This window comes from Apostichopus japonicus, chromosome 12, assembly GCF_037975245.1.
Source record: "Apostichopus japonicus isolate 1M-3 chromosome 12, ASM3797524v1, whole genome shotgun sequence".
In the NCBI taxonomy this organism is placed as follows: Eukaryota; Metazoa; Echinodermata; class Holothuroidea; order Aspidochirotida; family Stichopodidae; genus Apostichopus; species Apostichopus japonicus.
This window is the reverse complement of record NC_092572.1, coordinates 32,716,941-32,734,223: the sequence shown is the minus strand read 5'-3', so window position 1 is coordinate 32,734,223 and position 17,283 is coordinate 32,716,941. Positions and strand designations below refer to the sequence as shown.

General features: G+C 36.8%; 2 protein-coding genes across 11 annotated transcripts in view; one reads left to right on the top strand and one right to left on the bottom strand.

Annotated features, from left to right (window-relative positions):
• Nucleotides 1–17,283, bottom strand: part of LOC139977725 (uncharacterized) — a 173,024-nt gene that overhangs the window by 76,068 nt on the left and 79,673 nt on the right. The window lies entirely within an intron of this gene.
• LOC139977759 (uncharacterized) overlaps nucleotides 1–17,283 on the top strand; it is a 32,192-nt gene that overhangs the window by 12,097 nt on the left and 2,812 nt on the right. For 3 of the 10 annotated variants that reach the window (XR_011796657.1, XR_011796659.1, XR_011796658.1), the window contains 10 exons: nucleotides 1,848–1,925; nucleotides 2,948–3,117; nucleotides 4,397–4,480; nucleotides 4,714–4,794; nucleotides 5,456–5,516; nucleotides 7,680–7,818; nucleotides 11,083–11,279; nucleotides 12,175–12,321; nucleotides 12,761–12,844; nucleotides 14,179–14,197. Coding sequence is in view for 6 of the 10 variants with exons in the window: in XM_071987390.1 (XP_071843491.1) it covers nucleotides 5,257–5,281; nucleotides 5,456–5,516; nucleotides 7,680–7,818; nucleotides 9,785–9,914; nucleotides 11,083–11,279; nucleotides 12,761–12,844; nucleotides 15,119–15,145 (663 nt within the window). In the remaining 4 variants the exon portion in view is untranslated. The other 7 variants (XM_071987394.1, XR_011796656.1, XM_071987390.1 and 4 more) reach the window with 7 other exon arrangements.

The window sequence follows — 17,283 nt, the reverse complement described above, 5'->3', positions numbered from 1 at the left end:
CACGGTTAGACATTGGCGTAGCGAGGAATTTGCCAGGGGAGGGGCGAAGCTTTTAGTCAAACTATCTAAGTGTGGCGCCACCATGAGTTGGCGCGAAGCGTTAAAGAAAATTTTGGCCGAAAATGCCTCCAAGATCGCTGGAAATGGCACTTCCCACCAATTGGAAGTTGCATCTAAGCATTTTCTATTTTGAAATTACTAGCGATAACATAAAAAAATATGCTCTTATGGCCACAAAGAAAAAACTATGCCACCAAATATTGAGGGGATACTAGATTCTATATACCCCACCTAAAATATTGGGGGGACATGTCCCCCCTCATCCCCCCCCCCCATGATCACCGCCCATGGTGGCAGTACTGTACATTACACTATCATGTAAGTTATGATATTGTGTGCAAATTCAAAGAACACATTCAGGTGCGTACCTCTAACACCTGTATGTGGAATACAATATGCCCAATACGTAATGTATTTTCCTTACCATTGGAAACAGATTCACAATGTAGAGTTAATCTAGGTTTCAGAGTGATTTCTAAATCTTATTCCTTGAATTTGTTGTGGCACATTGTTCTATTAATTGAATTTCATGTATAGGAGGAAAATATGCGTCACATTCTTAGCTCACACTAGTATCCGCCGTAGACATCGCCCAATTTCAGATCCATCTATCTGAAATTACCTGTCTATAGATCTGTCTGACCGTCGGTCTGCCCATCTGTCCGTCTATCTATCATGTCTGTACGTCTGCCTATCCGTCAATAACTACAAATAGAATGCTACTATTCCTGCATTCTGTCGTGAAAATTTATCACAGTGATCACCACAATAGGGGCATTACTAGTGCTCAGGAAGCTTAGATCAAAGTTCACTTACAGTAAGAGTCATCAGCCATTTTGTGAAAACACAAAATATGCTTCTCCTCGCACAGTTGCAATAGATGGACAATGACAACAGTTGGTTACAGTTATCATAGGCTATGCAGTGGCCTACATGGGATGTTCAAGAACTAACATCATGTGTGACTACATTTATCACTAAGGAGTTTAAAATGTTTGAAATGATGATAGCTCTTTAAGGTGTAGGAGTAAGAATGTAGCCAACAGCCATATGCCCCCAGTCTGTATCAAGTATACATCAGCATGCATGAGTGAGAATTAATTGCCTTTGCATAATTTTAACTTTATCTGAAACATCAATTACTGGAATCCAATTAGAGCACATTAAAGTGCATGTGTATACCTTCTTTGTCAACTCATGTCTCCTAACCATATGACATTTCTTGGTACTGACCAGAACTGAGCCTTTAAATGATCCAATGGTGGCAATGATCCACAGCACAAACCACTGTATACAGGTACATTTTGTTGACCTTATATGTGGTCATTTCCTTTTCAGTAATGTGATACCCATTTCTTATACAGATTAGCAAGGATATTACAGTGTAAATGTTACAGAACAAAAAGATAAGTTTTGTACCAAAATGGAAAAAATGTTATGAAATAGTAGTTAAGTACCTTTTACCAATCTAAGATATTAAATGCTTTTACTACAACTATCTCCTTTTTGGCAACTTGGTAACAGTAAGTGATTAGTGTGTTTATTGGTCATTGCATGAAAACTACAGCCCCCTTTCTACCATAGCCTTGCAAAATCCATCTTCCCTAACTACTTATCACCTCATAGTAAGATATTATGCACTGTTGGTGTTCTTGTTACTGTAGTACATGATACATGACCACAAAACTGTCTAATAAATGTCCATGAAGTGCCAATTGAGTATAATGCAAACAACAAATTTATATTTTGAATTAAATAAATCATTAACAATTGTTCTTTATCCACAGAGGAATATGCCGGAATTGGGAGGTTTTGGTATGGCACTGCCTGTATTTCATGCATATGGACATAAACTTCATTGCCAGGTAAACACATGCAAGCTTCTGACAAGTTGTCTGCTTTCCTCTCGTACAGAATTTTTGGTTTACTATTCATTTTTTAGAACAGGCTTGCAAGTGTTATATGCCACCTAGTTTTATAATTGAGGTAGTAGTATGAGTATGTATGTACAAATACTATTTTATTGGGTGTGTGTGTGTGCGAGGGTGCGTTTGTTTTTTCTATCTGACCAAGGACTTGAACAAAAGAATTTCAGGTCCTAGGTTGTGACTGCTAAAGAATCACCACGTCCTCAGAAAAATTCTATTGTATGGGGTATTGTTAGGGTTAGGGTACGTGGATTTGAACAATGGAAAATACAATGGGGTCCTCGGTCTGGATGTAATACAAACATGTGTGCAGGTGAGTGTGTGTGCCTTGAGTTAATTGGAGACCGTTACAGTTTTTAAATTGTGCATGTAACTATGAACCTAAAGTAAGTACAATACCAGTATTATATTGTTTTTGGTGGAACCAAATCACAGAATGTTGATAAGGAAACAGCTAGTGTACTAGATGTATATATGGAGCACATGTATTGTATTATATGTTAGTCCGCTGGGAGTTGGGGCACGGTGAGGGGAGGGCTGGTTTAACCTGTGTCATTTGCAGAAATTTGTTAATTAATTTTTGGTCTTAATTCGTTTAGTTGATCTATCAACTTAAGTGCTCCCATTTCACCTTGTCAGTGCATGTTATATTTGAAAAAATCTGTGGTTACATAACATCATTCGTAAGTGACATTACAGGCTAGACAGGTACAGTCTGCTCTGCTTACATTCTGCTTAGATGCTTTTTGTACAGAGAACATGTGTGTTGGCTTTAAAGCAATATGTTCATTGGTTGGTAGATCAAGCACATCAGATCATGTGGCGAGTAATGACTTATTCATTGAGGGCCAATACACCAGACCTTGACTTTACTAATAGAGATTTGTGAATTTTGCTTTAAATTAATAATTATCAGCATTCTCTGTTTTTTTATTTTTGGTGGTGTAGATGTCGTATAGCACAAGATGGAAGAAAGCATTTGGCCGAACGGACGGGGAATGTATGGAAAGATTATGGTCATTTCTGAGAAAGTTCTCTCATATCACCAAAGAGATGACCCAATCACACAGGATCGATCTTCTAAGCAATGCACTGTTGCATTATTCTGCATGCAAACTTGCAAACCTTAGTGAGTTACTTTAATGAATGCGCCTTACATGATCAGTTATTGATGTTAAGTTAATGACTACCATGTGCATATGCATCAACTATCTCAGTCAGTACAGTAAGACAACTTTCTCAAACCATATGACAGACCATTTCTACCAAGTAATACTGTGTGCCACAACCAATTTGCTTCAGTAATACACAATTGATGAACTTCCAAGATTATGCAATTTGAGTGATTTGCAGCACTTACAGAGAAATTGGTTTTGTAGGCTAAGTCTTGATATGTGTTACTTATTAAAATTTGTTTTGTGACATAACTAAAAAAAAGCAAAGAATCACCATATTGTGATATTTTTTGTTTCAGCCAGCACCGCAAATACATTGTAGAGATATGATTCTTTTTGTGGTAGTAGGCCTACATACATTACGGATACAGACATCTCATCTATATGTGCTGGGATATGTGAGCAGAAATTAGGTAGTGTTTACATTAAGATTCACCATACTTGTATTAGGTTAATTCATAAATAAAATCAGGAGCAAAGTAGACTTAGGATTTTTTTTTCCGTGGAGAATCAAAATCACCACAACCCTGATTACTGCACACATGCTATAATTATGCCTGCATTAGCTAGAAGTTACAGCTGATAGAGCTGATAAGTGAACAGGTACAATCGAACTTTTTAAGTTAAGTATGCACACATTACTCAATATCAGAACCTGCCACTTTGGTCACAAATGGTGAACTATAGAGTATCTTGTTTCCAAATTTATGTCATTAATTGCCAATTAATAGGGTATTTAGGTTTATTTGCATAATGAAGCATTTTTATCTTAGAAAATTGGCATACGTACAGTATGATGCATGGTTAGCTGTATAGGGAAGGTTTAAGGTAAGTAACAGAAGTTCTCATGTGCAGAACCTTGTGTGGACAATCCTGTGGATCGACCATCAAAAGAACAAGGAATCTAGTTACAGTAGTCACCCACACATACCATCACCTCCAACCCTCCCTTCTTAAAATGACTAAATGTTATAACTCAGCTGCTTTTACCCACCCCCCCCCTCTCAAGTGCACAAAATCTAAGAAACACAACTTGGGAAGATTCTCTCACAACACTTCCCTAACCCTTCCCCCTTGGCAACTCTCACTGAGGTATGCATATACAAGTGAGGTAGGCCTATATACTGCTATATTATTGGTTCTTGACCTTGTGAGCCGTTATAATTGCTAATGATTCCACTCAAAAATATTGATATTTATACTATATTCTTTGTTTTCCTTTCCCAAATTTAGGCACTTTCCTCTGTGTGTCATTGCAGAAGGCAAAAGATATCACCAGACAGTCTGAAAGCAAATTAAGTCGCATTTGTAAAGAATGTAAGTTACAATTAGCATCAAACACACTCGTTCATGACGTACAACAATATCAGTTCCATTGCAGGATGAAAATTGTCAACAGCACCACTATTTTTTCCAATATTTTCAATAGCCTTTTCTTGCAGAGGTGTTTCAGTGTTAGTTCTTTCATCCTAGCTCTTTTTGCATTCTCCATATATTGGCAAGTAGATGTAAAATTATGATATGTTTGTGCTTTCATATTATTCCTATAGTTACTGTCACCATGAACACCATTAAGTCATGGCACGAGGAAGCAAAAACAATCTTGGCAAAGAAGCAAAAAACATCAAAGTGTGAGTTTATGACTTCTCTCAATAATTCAGGGCTTGATGCTTGGAGAAGAGGGTATTATCTTTAGGATTGCTGTGCTTTTTGTATTATACTTTTTCATTTCAGTCAAGATTCCACTAATAAGATAAACAATGCTAAAAACCCTTTTATATCAACATGACAAAAGTAATTCTAGGCCTGATGTTTTGATCTTGACAGATTATTCTTCAGAGCAAACAGTTTGCCGTTGAAGAAGATTTGTTAAGATTGAAACATATTTTAAATATATTGTTCTTACGCTGAATCTGTTTGCTATGAATTGTCCTAAGACTTCATTTGTCATTATCCTTTACAATAAGAGTCAGCTGCCAGGTGTTTTTCTTGTATCTTTCAAGATTGACAATTTTTTCCCTAAATTGTTACTTTACTGTCTTCCTGGAATGCATACTGCTTGGCCAGATTTCTCAAAGTGAAGGACTCTTCGAATGGGACAAAAAAACGAAACAAAAGTTAGATGCAAATTGTTTTTTTTTGGCCTGCAAGCTCTTGTACATATAATATGTTTTTGGCTAGTAGAGCTTGTATGTAAATTGTATGTAACCTTTAACGTAATGTACCTGCATTTGTTGCTTACATAGCTATATTCAAGCAAAAGAGAAAGTATCTTTTCTTCATCTTTTACAGAAATCAATCTTTCTTGGAAAGAAATTTACGTTAAAAATCTGGATCTGTATCAAGCTTTATGGTATGTTATGAAATTTTACTCTCATTGGTTGCAATGAAATCATACACTTTGTAACCATGCTGCCGTGTGAGTGTGCATACAGTATCTGTTTGCATGCGTGCGTGTCTGTGTGTGATACCTTGCTTGTACCCACCATATATCACAGACTGAAAAAGTATACATAGGTGAAGGGTAACACTGTTTCCCAAGAAGATTACAGTACATCTGAGACATAGCTTTACTTCGATTTGTTAGATTCTTCACAAAAAAACATGCTTCATTGAAACCCAAGTGATGCGTGTTTTCATTACATACTCTTCAGTAGGAAAAATTTCTCACATTTCTGTACATATTCCTGATAGTACATGATTCCATGCCACTACTGTAACTCTCTGTATATGTAGTGGAATCAGAAGGAAGGGGGGGGGGAGGAGTGGTCATGGATGATATCATTATTTACATATTGTGTAATGAATTTTTTAGTGCACACACATGGCATTGTCTAAGGAGGTCTGCCCCCTCTCATATACTGGTCCCCACATGTTGTATATATTTATGCAGTTTGAATGTGTTTCCAATGTATCAGTGTCATTGGCTCTTGGATGTACAATTGGGTTGCTGTCAGCTGTTACTGTTTTTCTTTGGGGGGGGGGGGCAGGGGGAAAGAATATGTCAGTGAACTAAAGTGTTTTCAGAGTTTGAAATCATGCAGCTATGAGTTAATCATATTTAGTGTAGTAGCCAATGGAACGTTCTATATCTTTCTAAATTTTATTACCCATTTATTAATAACGCAGTGAAAGAATTAATCAACAGTAAGTGATTTAAGGCAAATAAACTGCAACCCTACACTTCAAAACCAAAATATGAGTTTCCTTTTCCATGCAGGTATTAAGCTGGATACTTAAAAAAGGAGGGGCGGGGGGGGGGGGTGGGGTCACCAAATGGTCAAAATAAAATGGAAATACAAGAATAAAAAAAATTAATCAGAACAAGTGTGCAGAATTTGAACCTTTCACCATTCTTCACAAAAAAGTGAATGTTGGCTGTTAGTTGACTTGAAGCTATTTACACTTGACTTAAATGTATTGCCAAAACAAATGGTTCATACAACAACACATCTTAATAACAACTGTGTCATTAAATGAAACTAGAAGACACTAATTTTAGGATGAAAGCTGAAATACTAGCAGCTGATGTGGGGGACTATCATTTCATCAGTGATTGGGGAAGGGTCTAACCGGGCCCCTTTATGCCTCTGCCATCGATCAATACAATGAAGTTAGTCAACCATTATTCTACATAATAATGGTGACAATACCAATTGTTCATTTTCCATCTACTCATAGCTAATTGGCACATTGTTCTTATTGCTCTAAATATTTTCAAATGTTTTACAGGTATCCCTTATCTAACATTCTGTATACAGGGCAGTTACAACATAAGCCTATAGTTTGTTTTCATTCCCCCCATCCTCAATCAATGTAGTGATATTCTTTTAACTGTTCCTAAAGGAGGTTTTCTTTTAGCTGTTACCAGGCCTGTTGACTAGTGCTGTAGAAACTAAGTGTTTCTGAAATAAATATCAATTCCACTGCAATTTGTTGGTGCATCCTGTCCTTGGAATTTATCTAAGCTTGAGAAGATTTTGAGGTTAAATTTATGGCATTAACCCTAAGCAGCAGCTGTGATGACATTTACCCTAGTTACAACCTTCTAAAGTCTTGCCATATTCCCCATTGACAAATTAGAGAAGAATCAACTGAGGTAGCATATAACCTTGAAGTCACTTGTAAATCAAATAGTGAGGACAAGCTAGGCATAATGTAGGAAAGACCTCGGCACCTTGCATGCTCACCTGAATATTGCCAAGTAAGGACATGCAGAAATGGTAAATTTCCTCTAGATTGGTAATAAAAAGATTAAAGAATTTTGTCCAATGGTGATCATATTTGAAAATCTAGCATATAGGGCCAAATACAGTAAACCTTCAATTTTGTAAAGTCCATTATAAAGTTGCTAGTACATGTAATATTGGTTGGTTTAATTAAAACGTAAATAAAAATTTAACAAGCATTTAAGCAATTATGCTTTTGAAATATGACTACATGTTGCTAAATAGGCTTCTTGTAAATTAAATAAATTGCTTCCCCAGGTGAATTTACATTTCTGTTTCTTTTGTAGGAATTCACTTACTGCTGATGAGATTAAACTACTTGAGGAATATTGGTGTAATGGGCTGCAGAGTTATGGGAGCAGTTTGAACAAGAAAAAGATATTGGAGTTAACAAAACAAACTTCATTAAGTGCCAGAAGAATAAAGGTCAGTTTAATATTTATTATTTTGCTCAAATTTGAACAATGAGTTAATTTTCTGCCACCGCTGTTTCGTTTCCTATGAGTTTGATATTTTGAGAGCTCAACCCGGGCGGGCGTGATGTTAGAAAGCCCACTTAAATGTACTCTAGGGTCTTTCCAGTAAGAATGCTAATAATGGCTGGTAGAGTCAGTTGTGCCATGTAAAATTAATCCATATTTAATCAGAACGTGAAAGTCGGTGAACAGCTGTACTGTACATCGGCTAGGGATGGTGCAGGTGTAAATTCTGCAAACTGTTCTGTCAATTCAGAGGTCATCACTTCTGCATCTCTCAGAAACCTCATAAATTAGGTCTTACCTGGACACATTGTATAGCACTTGTCTTGTCTATGTGTCAATATAGTGTAGGAAACACTCCCTGTTTAATTTCCCATAGGAGCAGTACTCTATGACTCACAGACCAGAGTGAGCAGTTTCATGCAAGCCATGATACATGCCTGTCTGTTCTCTTGAGAATTGAGATAATTGCATTCTTTTATACCCTTATACAGTGTTTACATAGTACATAGGCCTACTCATTCTTACCCTGGTCAGCAGATTAATTAGTCATTAACCTTTAAGAAATGCTGCAAACATGACATGTATCTGACATTTGTAAGATTGCAAATTTGGATGTTCTATTAATTAATCCCACTACCCCTCAACCCCCCCCCCCCCCCCATCCCAGCTATACACTGGACAGTTCTTTCAAAAGGCTAGTTTATCATGAATATCCTGCTTACACTTAGATCCCCAGTGTGTGATCAAGCCTTTGGAAAAGTGTTATGTGACCAATACAGCTGTATTGCCTGTATAAAACTATGTCACATAATTTGTGTAAAGGTCCCAGTTGATCTGTGGTCATGAATGAACAGCTTTGTTAGGGATCTACTACCCCTTTGCAGAGCTTATCTTTTAAATTCCTCAAACACAAGGTCTTTAAACTGTTGATGGTTCAGATCTGCATCTGAACTACAGAACAAATTTACCATTCATAATCTCAGGATCTCCTAGGTTGGACCTGAACTCCTTCAGGGGGTCCAGTGTAAACGGAGAAATTTATTTCATATAATGTAATTGTATGTTTTGTTGTATAGTGGAGGTAAATTACCCCAATCTGTGGCCATTTCCTGAAATGTCACAGCTGAATGTATTTCCAGCGCATTGTGAAAGAAGTTATGTTTGGGTCTTCCTAATACAGAGTTAGCAGATTGATTTGAAAATTTACATAATTTGGGTTCATTGGAATTATATCATTGTATGGCAGCCTGTAGCAATCAGGCTAGCAGGATATCTCAGAGCTCAGGTTAAGAAATCATCATCTTTGCTACTGAGTATGTAGAAAGCTGGGGGCCTTGGCCTTGCAAGGCTTAAATGTGTTTGCTCTGTAGTGCTCTACATTAATTATTTGAAGCAAGTCTAGCAGCAGCGTGGCAAGTTCTTTTCCATTAAACCTACATCTCCCATCATTACGTTATAACATATATACTGGACTTCAACCTCCTTTCACTTAAATTCATTGGCAACATAATGTGCTACATCAGCATATTTTTAGGCTTGTCTGGACTTTGAATGGATTACACTGTTTACCAAAATTTGTAACCTACACTTGCAGCAGTGAATATTCATTCAATGTTTGCCACGCATGGCAATTGCCATCAGCTACCGTGATGTTGATGAGCCAAATGTTGGTAAGCTGAGTTGACCAAATCTGTCTTATTAATCTGACGATTAAAACTTGCATTCAATAGTTGAGAAGGTTGAAAGACAAACATGAAGAAATGTTCCAGGAATGTTCAATATCTCTAGGCCACTACCATCACTAGATTAGATTTAGCTTCTGACTTGATCATACTTTATTGGATTGTTTGTAATTGTTTGAATGACACTAGACACCTTTTTTTATGAATTTTTTTTATATATCTCATTAGAACTGGATTGACAAAAAAAAAAAAAAGCAAGTCAGAAGAAAATTTGGCAGCCGCAGCAAAGTACCTTCACTAAAACCCAGGAAAAAGAGTGCCTATAGCTGCTTCATGGCAGAGTATATTTCAGGACATGGTGGGTACAGTAGACATGAAGTTCATTATATTTGAGTAGTCAAGAAAATCCAACCTTGTTACTGATGCAAGTCACAAGTCTTTTAATTGTATTGTTAGAAGAATTGAGCAAACATCCAGCTTTACTATTGGCTTTCTTTGTGGTGGTTGTGAAGGAGGTGGCTTGAGGCCTCCCCCCCCCCTTCTATCCTTCCCACAATCATTGTTAGCATGCATGCCCTGACATTTCAAATAAAAACAAATTAAGAAAATGTGATACTCGTACTGATCATAATGGTGGTACTACACCCAGGTGTTTGCTCTTTCTGACTGGGATGGGAGTCTAAAATCCAACACAGGACTCACAAAATGTAGGGTGACATGTTGGTTACTAAATTGCCATAAAAAGAGAAAGTGGTGAGCTTTTTATGATTTCTTTACCATAAGTCAGCTCATACACAGCTCAACATGACAATGTTCACCTATATGCAACCAAGGTAAGGATATCATGTCTGTCTGACATAAGTCTATCTGTCTGTCAGCCTGTCTCTGTGTCCAAATTTGGAAAGATTCTTCTTTTCACACAGTGTCCAATGTAACTGAATAAAATTTGATGAAGTTGGATGATTGGTATCTGTGTTGTTCATGAGCTTGTGATCAAGGTCATGTATGGCTTACGATGTGACATAGATATGCCTGGGATATATTCAAGAATTTGAATTGGAGCCTACTTCTAGAGATTATTAACATGTGTTCATTATATTAAGTTTGCAATGCCTGATCAAGATTCATAGTGTTCTCTAGTCCTGATTGTTTGTGAGAATTTAATTACTTGAGGCCTGATCACAAGTCGTGTACTGGTTCCAGTCATTTTGTGTTCAAAATATCGTTCTTCTATGTAAGCATGCATAGTTTGTGGGATATAGGACATGGGTTTGTCTCCTGCACATGTACAAATGTGTACAATAGATCTGCATGCAAGTAGTCAAGTAATACTATGTTATGTTGTCTGGAGTGGTCTATATGTGCTACACTCCGTACATTCATTGCATGAAACAAGTTCTCTGTCTGAATTCCAAGTAATTAACCACCTTTAGGGATGCAGCTATCTGGATAAAATACTGACATTGAGCTGCCTTTTATCATAATTGCCTAAATGAGTTTATCTTCAATTTTTCTTTGTTTTGCAGCAACATCACCTGAAACCCAGGCTACAACCCTTAACAAAGCCAATGAAGCATGGAAGAAAGTCAAGGGTACACCAGAAGTAAGCAAATACAAGGAGCAAGCAGATAACAAAAATAGGATGGAAGCCGAAGGTGCTACAATCAGGCAGGAGCATAAGAAGGTCATGGCCAGGCACATTTTGACTGAAATCAAGAAAATGGTAAAAAACTGAAATAGCAGTAACCAAAGGCTATCATTTGCAGTGAGAGTGTTTATAAACACAATTTCATGGTATGTCAGTTACATACTGCAGAAATTTCAGTGGAAGACTGATGACTATAACAATCTGTATGCATGTAGAAAACAATTAGAGCTGCATATTGTTTCACTCCCATCTGTAGGTATGACATTGCAGGTGTTATCATGGCTGCTAATTAAATAGGCTTTCACTTATATTTTTATTGCCTGAGTTGGACTCCAATGACTATGCCAAATTATGTTTCTCTATATTTCATTACTGATGAAAATACTCTAGTACAAAATTCCCATGCACTTGACACTTGACATAAGAATTAAGATGCAAACTCTAACCAATTTCCCCCATATGATAGAACCTGCATGGAACCGCTACGTACCTCCACATTTTTTACTATAGAAATATAAAGTGGAAATATTAGTGTTATATTATTGCAATTAAAGCAGAGGAAAAACCTTCACTGTTCTTATTGCTTTATTAATATCCAACTAGGAAGCTACAGTGATGTGATTTCAGTAGTAGTGGGTGAGGGAATTTTCTGCTCTGTACTGAAGAACAGCAAAGTCATATTTCAAAGTATTAAACAAAAAACAACAATCACAATCAAATTATCACAAAAGTCATAACCAGTGAAGCAGATTGACTCTGTGATGTTGCATGTTAACTCCAGTTACTGTATTCTTTCATAGAGGTCACAAGCATATCTGCTATGATATCGTTGACTCAAATAACTAGCAATTCAATAATTTACCTGAATATTGCAATGAACTGTGTGTGTGCGTGTGTGAGATTGTTGAGGGTGCTTAAATGTTTGTTCGTATTACTGGGAGTAATATAATTGTTCTTCATTTCTTTCCAGTGTTTTCAACTTCAAGTATTGGACTATGAAGCAATGTTCGTTGCCATAGATACAGAGCAAAATCTCCATAGTTCGGGAACTACTGAAGGCCAAAAGTTTTAGATAAAGAGGTAGAACTCTTACGAAAATTTGGACTGAGTGTTATAGGTATGCAAAACAATTTCATTGTTGAGTTATTATTCATTGCAGTTATTTATTAGTCAAGTGGCATAGAGACTTTAATGCCTGGAATTCAGATTGCTTTGACTTCATCCCTCTTACCGACCAACATCCCTTTCAAATTCTAGCAAACCAAGAAAAAAAGAGTTGCTGATATAAATTTGAAGTAGTAAGTAGAGCAATTATATGAATGGGTTTTCCAGTAGAAGTCAAATCTATTAGGTGGTGTAATGTACAGTAGCACAAGTAGCGCGAGTTCCTGCTTGCAGGATGATCTAATATACATACATATACATTTATATATATATATACATACAATTATCCCACAAATATCAACTGCATATGAGGAAATATTCAAAGGTCATACATTCATTTTGAAGGTCGATCAAACTTGTGATTTTTTTCTTCTTTCTGTTTTATTCAATAGGGGGTAATGCTGATGGTCCTGTTAAAGAAGCAACCCGTGCAACACTACGTTCCAGCGTGCAGGAGATCTTTAACGAAAAATACTGTAAGTGAAACTGACTAACTCACGTTCATCGATTGCATCTTGGGAGAGAAATATTATTATTGTCTTATTGTCACTTATAACTCATTAGCAATGAACAGGAATTTTTTTGATATGATAAAGTCAAATTCCATTCTTTAATTGCTGAGTGAAATACAAACAACTGGAACATCAGTCAATCAGTTTCCCAATTGTTCACAGTGCTACTTACATTAGCTGCCTAATATTGATTGTTCGTTATTATGAGCTGCAGACATTAAAATACTATACTCCAATTTTTCGGCTCATAGTAAAGTATTTACTACACAAACAATACTGTGGTTTCCGTTTAGTTGAAAAAGAAAGCAATTTAAAGAAATTTGATGTTAAAGTTAGCAGATTCTTACTGACCAGAAATGTGATGCGTACAAGCTAATGAACGTACAGGTCACCGTGTGTCGTCATTCTGCAGAGGGTACCCCATACGCAAAACAATAACAATGGACTTTCCTCGTACTTCTCTTAAGAAAGTGAGCCATTTATTAACTTCGTTCTTGCAATAAACATGCAGCTACAGGAGAAAGAAATGGTTGTTAGAATTGTTCACACATGGCTACTTGAACTCATTTTGGTTGGCAGTTCTTCAATTACAAGTAAATTATGGTTACAAACCTGCATCAACGACTGATCATATTTTGTAAGATTCGTTGCCATTATAGGCCACTTTACATAGTGTGGGGTATGATATTGAGGCATTACCACAATTCCGATTCTTACCTTGTGAAAAATATCAACATTTCAGGTATTTCTTCATTTTTGTTGCAATTAATCGTGTTTGCAGTTAGTTTCGGTGAGTGGATGCAGTTGAATCCAAGAAATACAAAGCTCTGCGGGGTATATGTCTCAATCTTGCTGCCATAAAGTATAATGCTTTCAGCAAGTCACAACTCCACAAAAGCAGATACACAAGCAATTGGAACACCACAGAAAAAAAATACCTGATGGATTCCTTGTTACACATTTTAAGAGTTTCAAAAGTGAAAAATGCATGAACTTTTACCGTCTCAGGAAAATATATACATTAGGTAGTCGGTAGTCGAGCACAATTGGCATGGATAATCTCAAATGGTATCGCAAACATGCCAAATATTCAAAGCATACTTCCAGCCTACCAATAAGGATGACTATCTCTATTAACAGAAGGCCCAAATATGGAACTAACCAGTATCGATCTAGTATAGCCCATTATTCTTCCTAAGGTAAATAAAAAAACTTAAACTCTTCGCTGGTTGAATAAGTCATATTTTCTCTCATCCCCATTGTCTATAACCCGTCCGTATAAACCTGGATTTACCTAGATATGACTAAGTGACGTGAGAACAACGGTCAGCCTGGCATATGAAAGATATTGCTTATACCACCCACAGACTGAAATGTGACGGTAATTATGACCAGGGTAAAAAAAATTGATGTACAAAAGGTAACAATTCTGAGTTTAGAAGTAAACATCTTACATAACGCCAATTCGTCCCAAGGAAACTATTCGGAAGAATGTTTCCTCTGTCCCAGTCATCGTTTCTGAAGTGTGCTGAACATATTTTTGCCGGCATACGGTGGGAAACCTGGGAGCGAGAAAGTCTTTGCGAGTTCTCCTGACAAAATAAATCCAAAGCCTGCAGCGTTTTTCGTCGGTTTGATGACTGGGAAACACAGAAACTAAAACTTTGGTTCTAAAAAGTGTATTGGCAACATACTACTATCACAAATCATTGGCATTTTATACTAACAGTTTATATTTGACAGAGTGTCGTATAGGCATAGTACCGTACTGAAGTGAATAGCTGTATCGAAGGTTTTCCTCACACAACTCCACACATCTACGTCAGGGTGAACTACAGTCACTTGAGCGCTTAGGAATGTTTGTGAAAATAGGATTTTTTCCTAAAGTGCTAGGTTTTACTGAGTCCCACAATAACATAATGCAATTTGTCATAATTGAAGTGAAAAGATGTAACATAAATATGAACAGATTAGAGGATGTAGAAAAACCACCAGCTATGCATGTTAAAGGAATTAAAATGTTTTCAACTTAAGGAAACTTGAAAAGCTATAATGTTGGGAAGGTTTCCAGTGAATAGAACAGTTCTTGTGTGTTAATATTACACTGTTAGCTGGATGGAGGCATGAACTTGAGTTTATCATGTAAACTAGTCAACTATGTTACTAGCTATCTGATTTAAGGCACATTGCTATCCCTGCAACATTTTAAGGACACATGTTTGGTTTATATGATCACAGATGCAGGTACGGGCAGGAGAGCAATGAGCTACAAGCAGCTTGCTATGGGGAATATTGTGGTAGATGGTCTGTCACCTGGTATTACCTGTAAACGACCGTCTGCGTATGGAGTCCATGATCTGCAAGCAATATTACACAGCAAAAATAGTATTACCATCCGTAAGTTTGTTGTTCTATTTGTATGTCTTACTAGTAAAGCCAGCTCACGAGGCAAACTAGTGTTATACCTTTCAGTGAGCAGATATCCTTTTGCTTTTTACAGTCATTTACAGTCATCAATTGTTATAAAGCTTAGCAGGACAATTGGAACACTTACATAAGCATGAAACGAGAGGAGGGGGGGGAGGGGTGGGTGGACATAGGGGCTGGGTGTTTTTGCTGCAGAACTTCATTGAAATTGTCACATGATACATGCTGGTAGGTACACACAATACCAGCTTAAAGGGAAATAATCACAATGAAATATATTCACTGAAATGGAGGAGGGAGGGGTCTGTCCATAATAGAGATAGTGGTATGTTATAGTTACACCACTGCATAAACATTTTGACCTGGGCTTAGGGTACTTGCTGTTTTTTTGTCCTGTAATGGTGCTCATGACTGTACACATTTATATTGTCCATATATTGTTGTATATACTTATAGTGTGTGTAAGTTCTCATGAGAACATATTGTAACCAATCAAATTTATTTCACTTTCATTGCTTTTCCTCACAAGGTTCTTCCAGCAATGCAACTATTACTCCAGATGCCAATTGCCCACCAGAAAATGAACATGGTATGTACACACCTTATATCGACCTTAAAGTTTGCTGATATAACATACTTTTTAAAAATATCTTTTGTTCGATTTACAGCACAAGTCATTTCACTTCCTGTTCAAAATCTAAACCTTTTGGTTTAAGCTAGTTGACCATTTGTTAAAAATTCTTTGGAGCAAAATGACTGTACTACACTCAGACTAATTGTAGTTCTGCAGTTTTGTTCTGCAGTTTTGTAGTGACCATGATCAGAATGTTAATATGTCGGCAGCAGAATTGCACATATCAAAGCTTAAAACAAAACAAATATAATCAATTTTATATAATGTGCTGGCTCACTGTGTTTGTTCCCTTTTCTCTGTAATTTCTGTTTGCAGTGTCTGTGAGTGATTATAGTCAAATGCTAGACCAAGACCAAGGCTCTAGACGCGTGATGAAGCTGTTCATCCATCCTACGACCAAGAAGGTTAGTGGTTTGGCTGTCATGTTCTACTTCATTTCTATCTTTATTGCAGTGGTTAGAACATTCTTTGCTTATGCATACAACAAGCATTACATTTCATCATTTTTGGTTTTGATGATAATTGTAACCTTTATAGTCGTGATGCATGCATGTGTATGTGTTGTGAAGTAAAGCTTGTAAACACGATATCTCACAGAGAGAAGCGTGGACATATCATGTGAAATGTCAGATTTAATTAGTGACATGCAAGGTGATATATTACAGGGTATTTATTTTGTATCTATTATCTCCAAAAGTTACTGGAGTGACAAAGATTTTGTAGTATCTTAGGGGAGTATTTGTCACCATGACACTCAGGCAAACCCTTGTTAGTACTCAGTGTGCCAGTGAGCATTCCTATCCTAAAAAGTGACAAATGTCATGTCCAGTGCATGATGTAATTCCCAATGTGATTGTTTCTTATTAAAACTAATGAGTCTCACATAAATATCCACGACAGAAGTGAATTACATTAAAGTCATTAACTTGTAGCTTCTGTCCTTCTTAAATGTGAATGGTACCATTACTTCCAGTCATTACATTGTGCTGAATTAGCAAATTGTTTATTCTTTTTATCCCTTTCATCATCTCATTTCATTGGAAGTAACGAAGATTGTAACATCCCGATGCATGAGTTTGCACTTCTAATGGAACTATGTATCATCTTCATAATCTCCATAGAACCTGCAGTCATTATGCTGGACATATTTGAAGACTTACACTCATGTCCAGAAAATACTGAGGAAGATGTGCATGAAGAGGTACAAGCAGGAGAAGAAAAAGAGCAGGAGGACGAAGCAGGTATGGTGACCCTCTTTCCATAGTATTACACCCTAACTAACAATGTAGATGAGATTCTGTTGCTTTTAACAGATTTCTCAACATGCTTACATCTGTTGCAC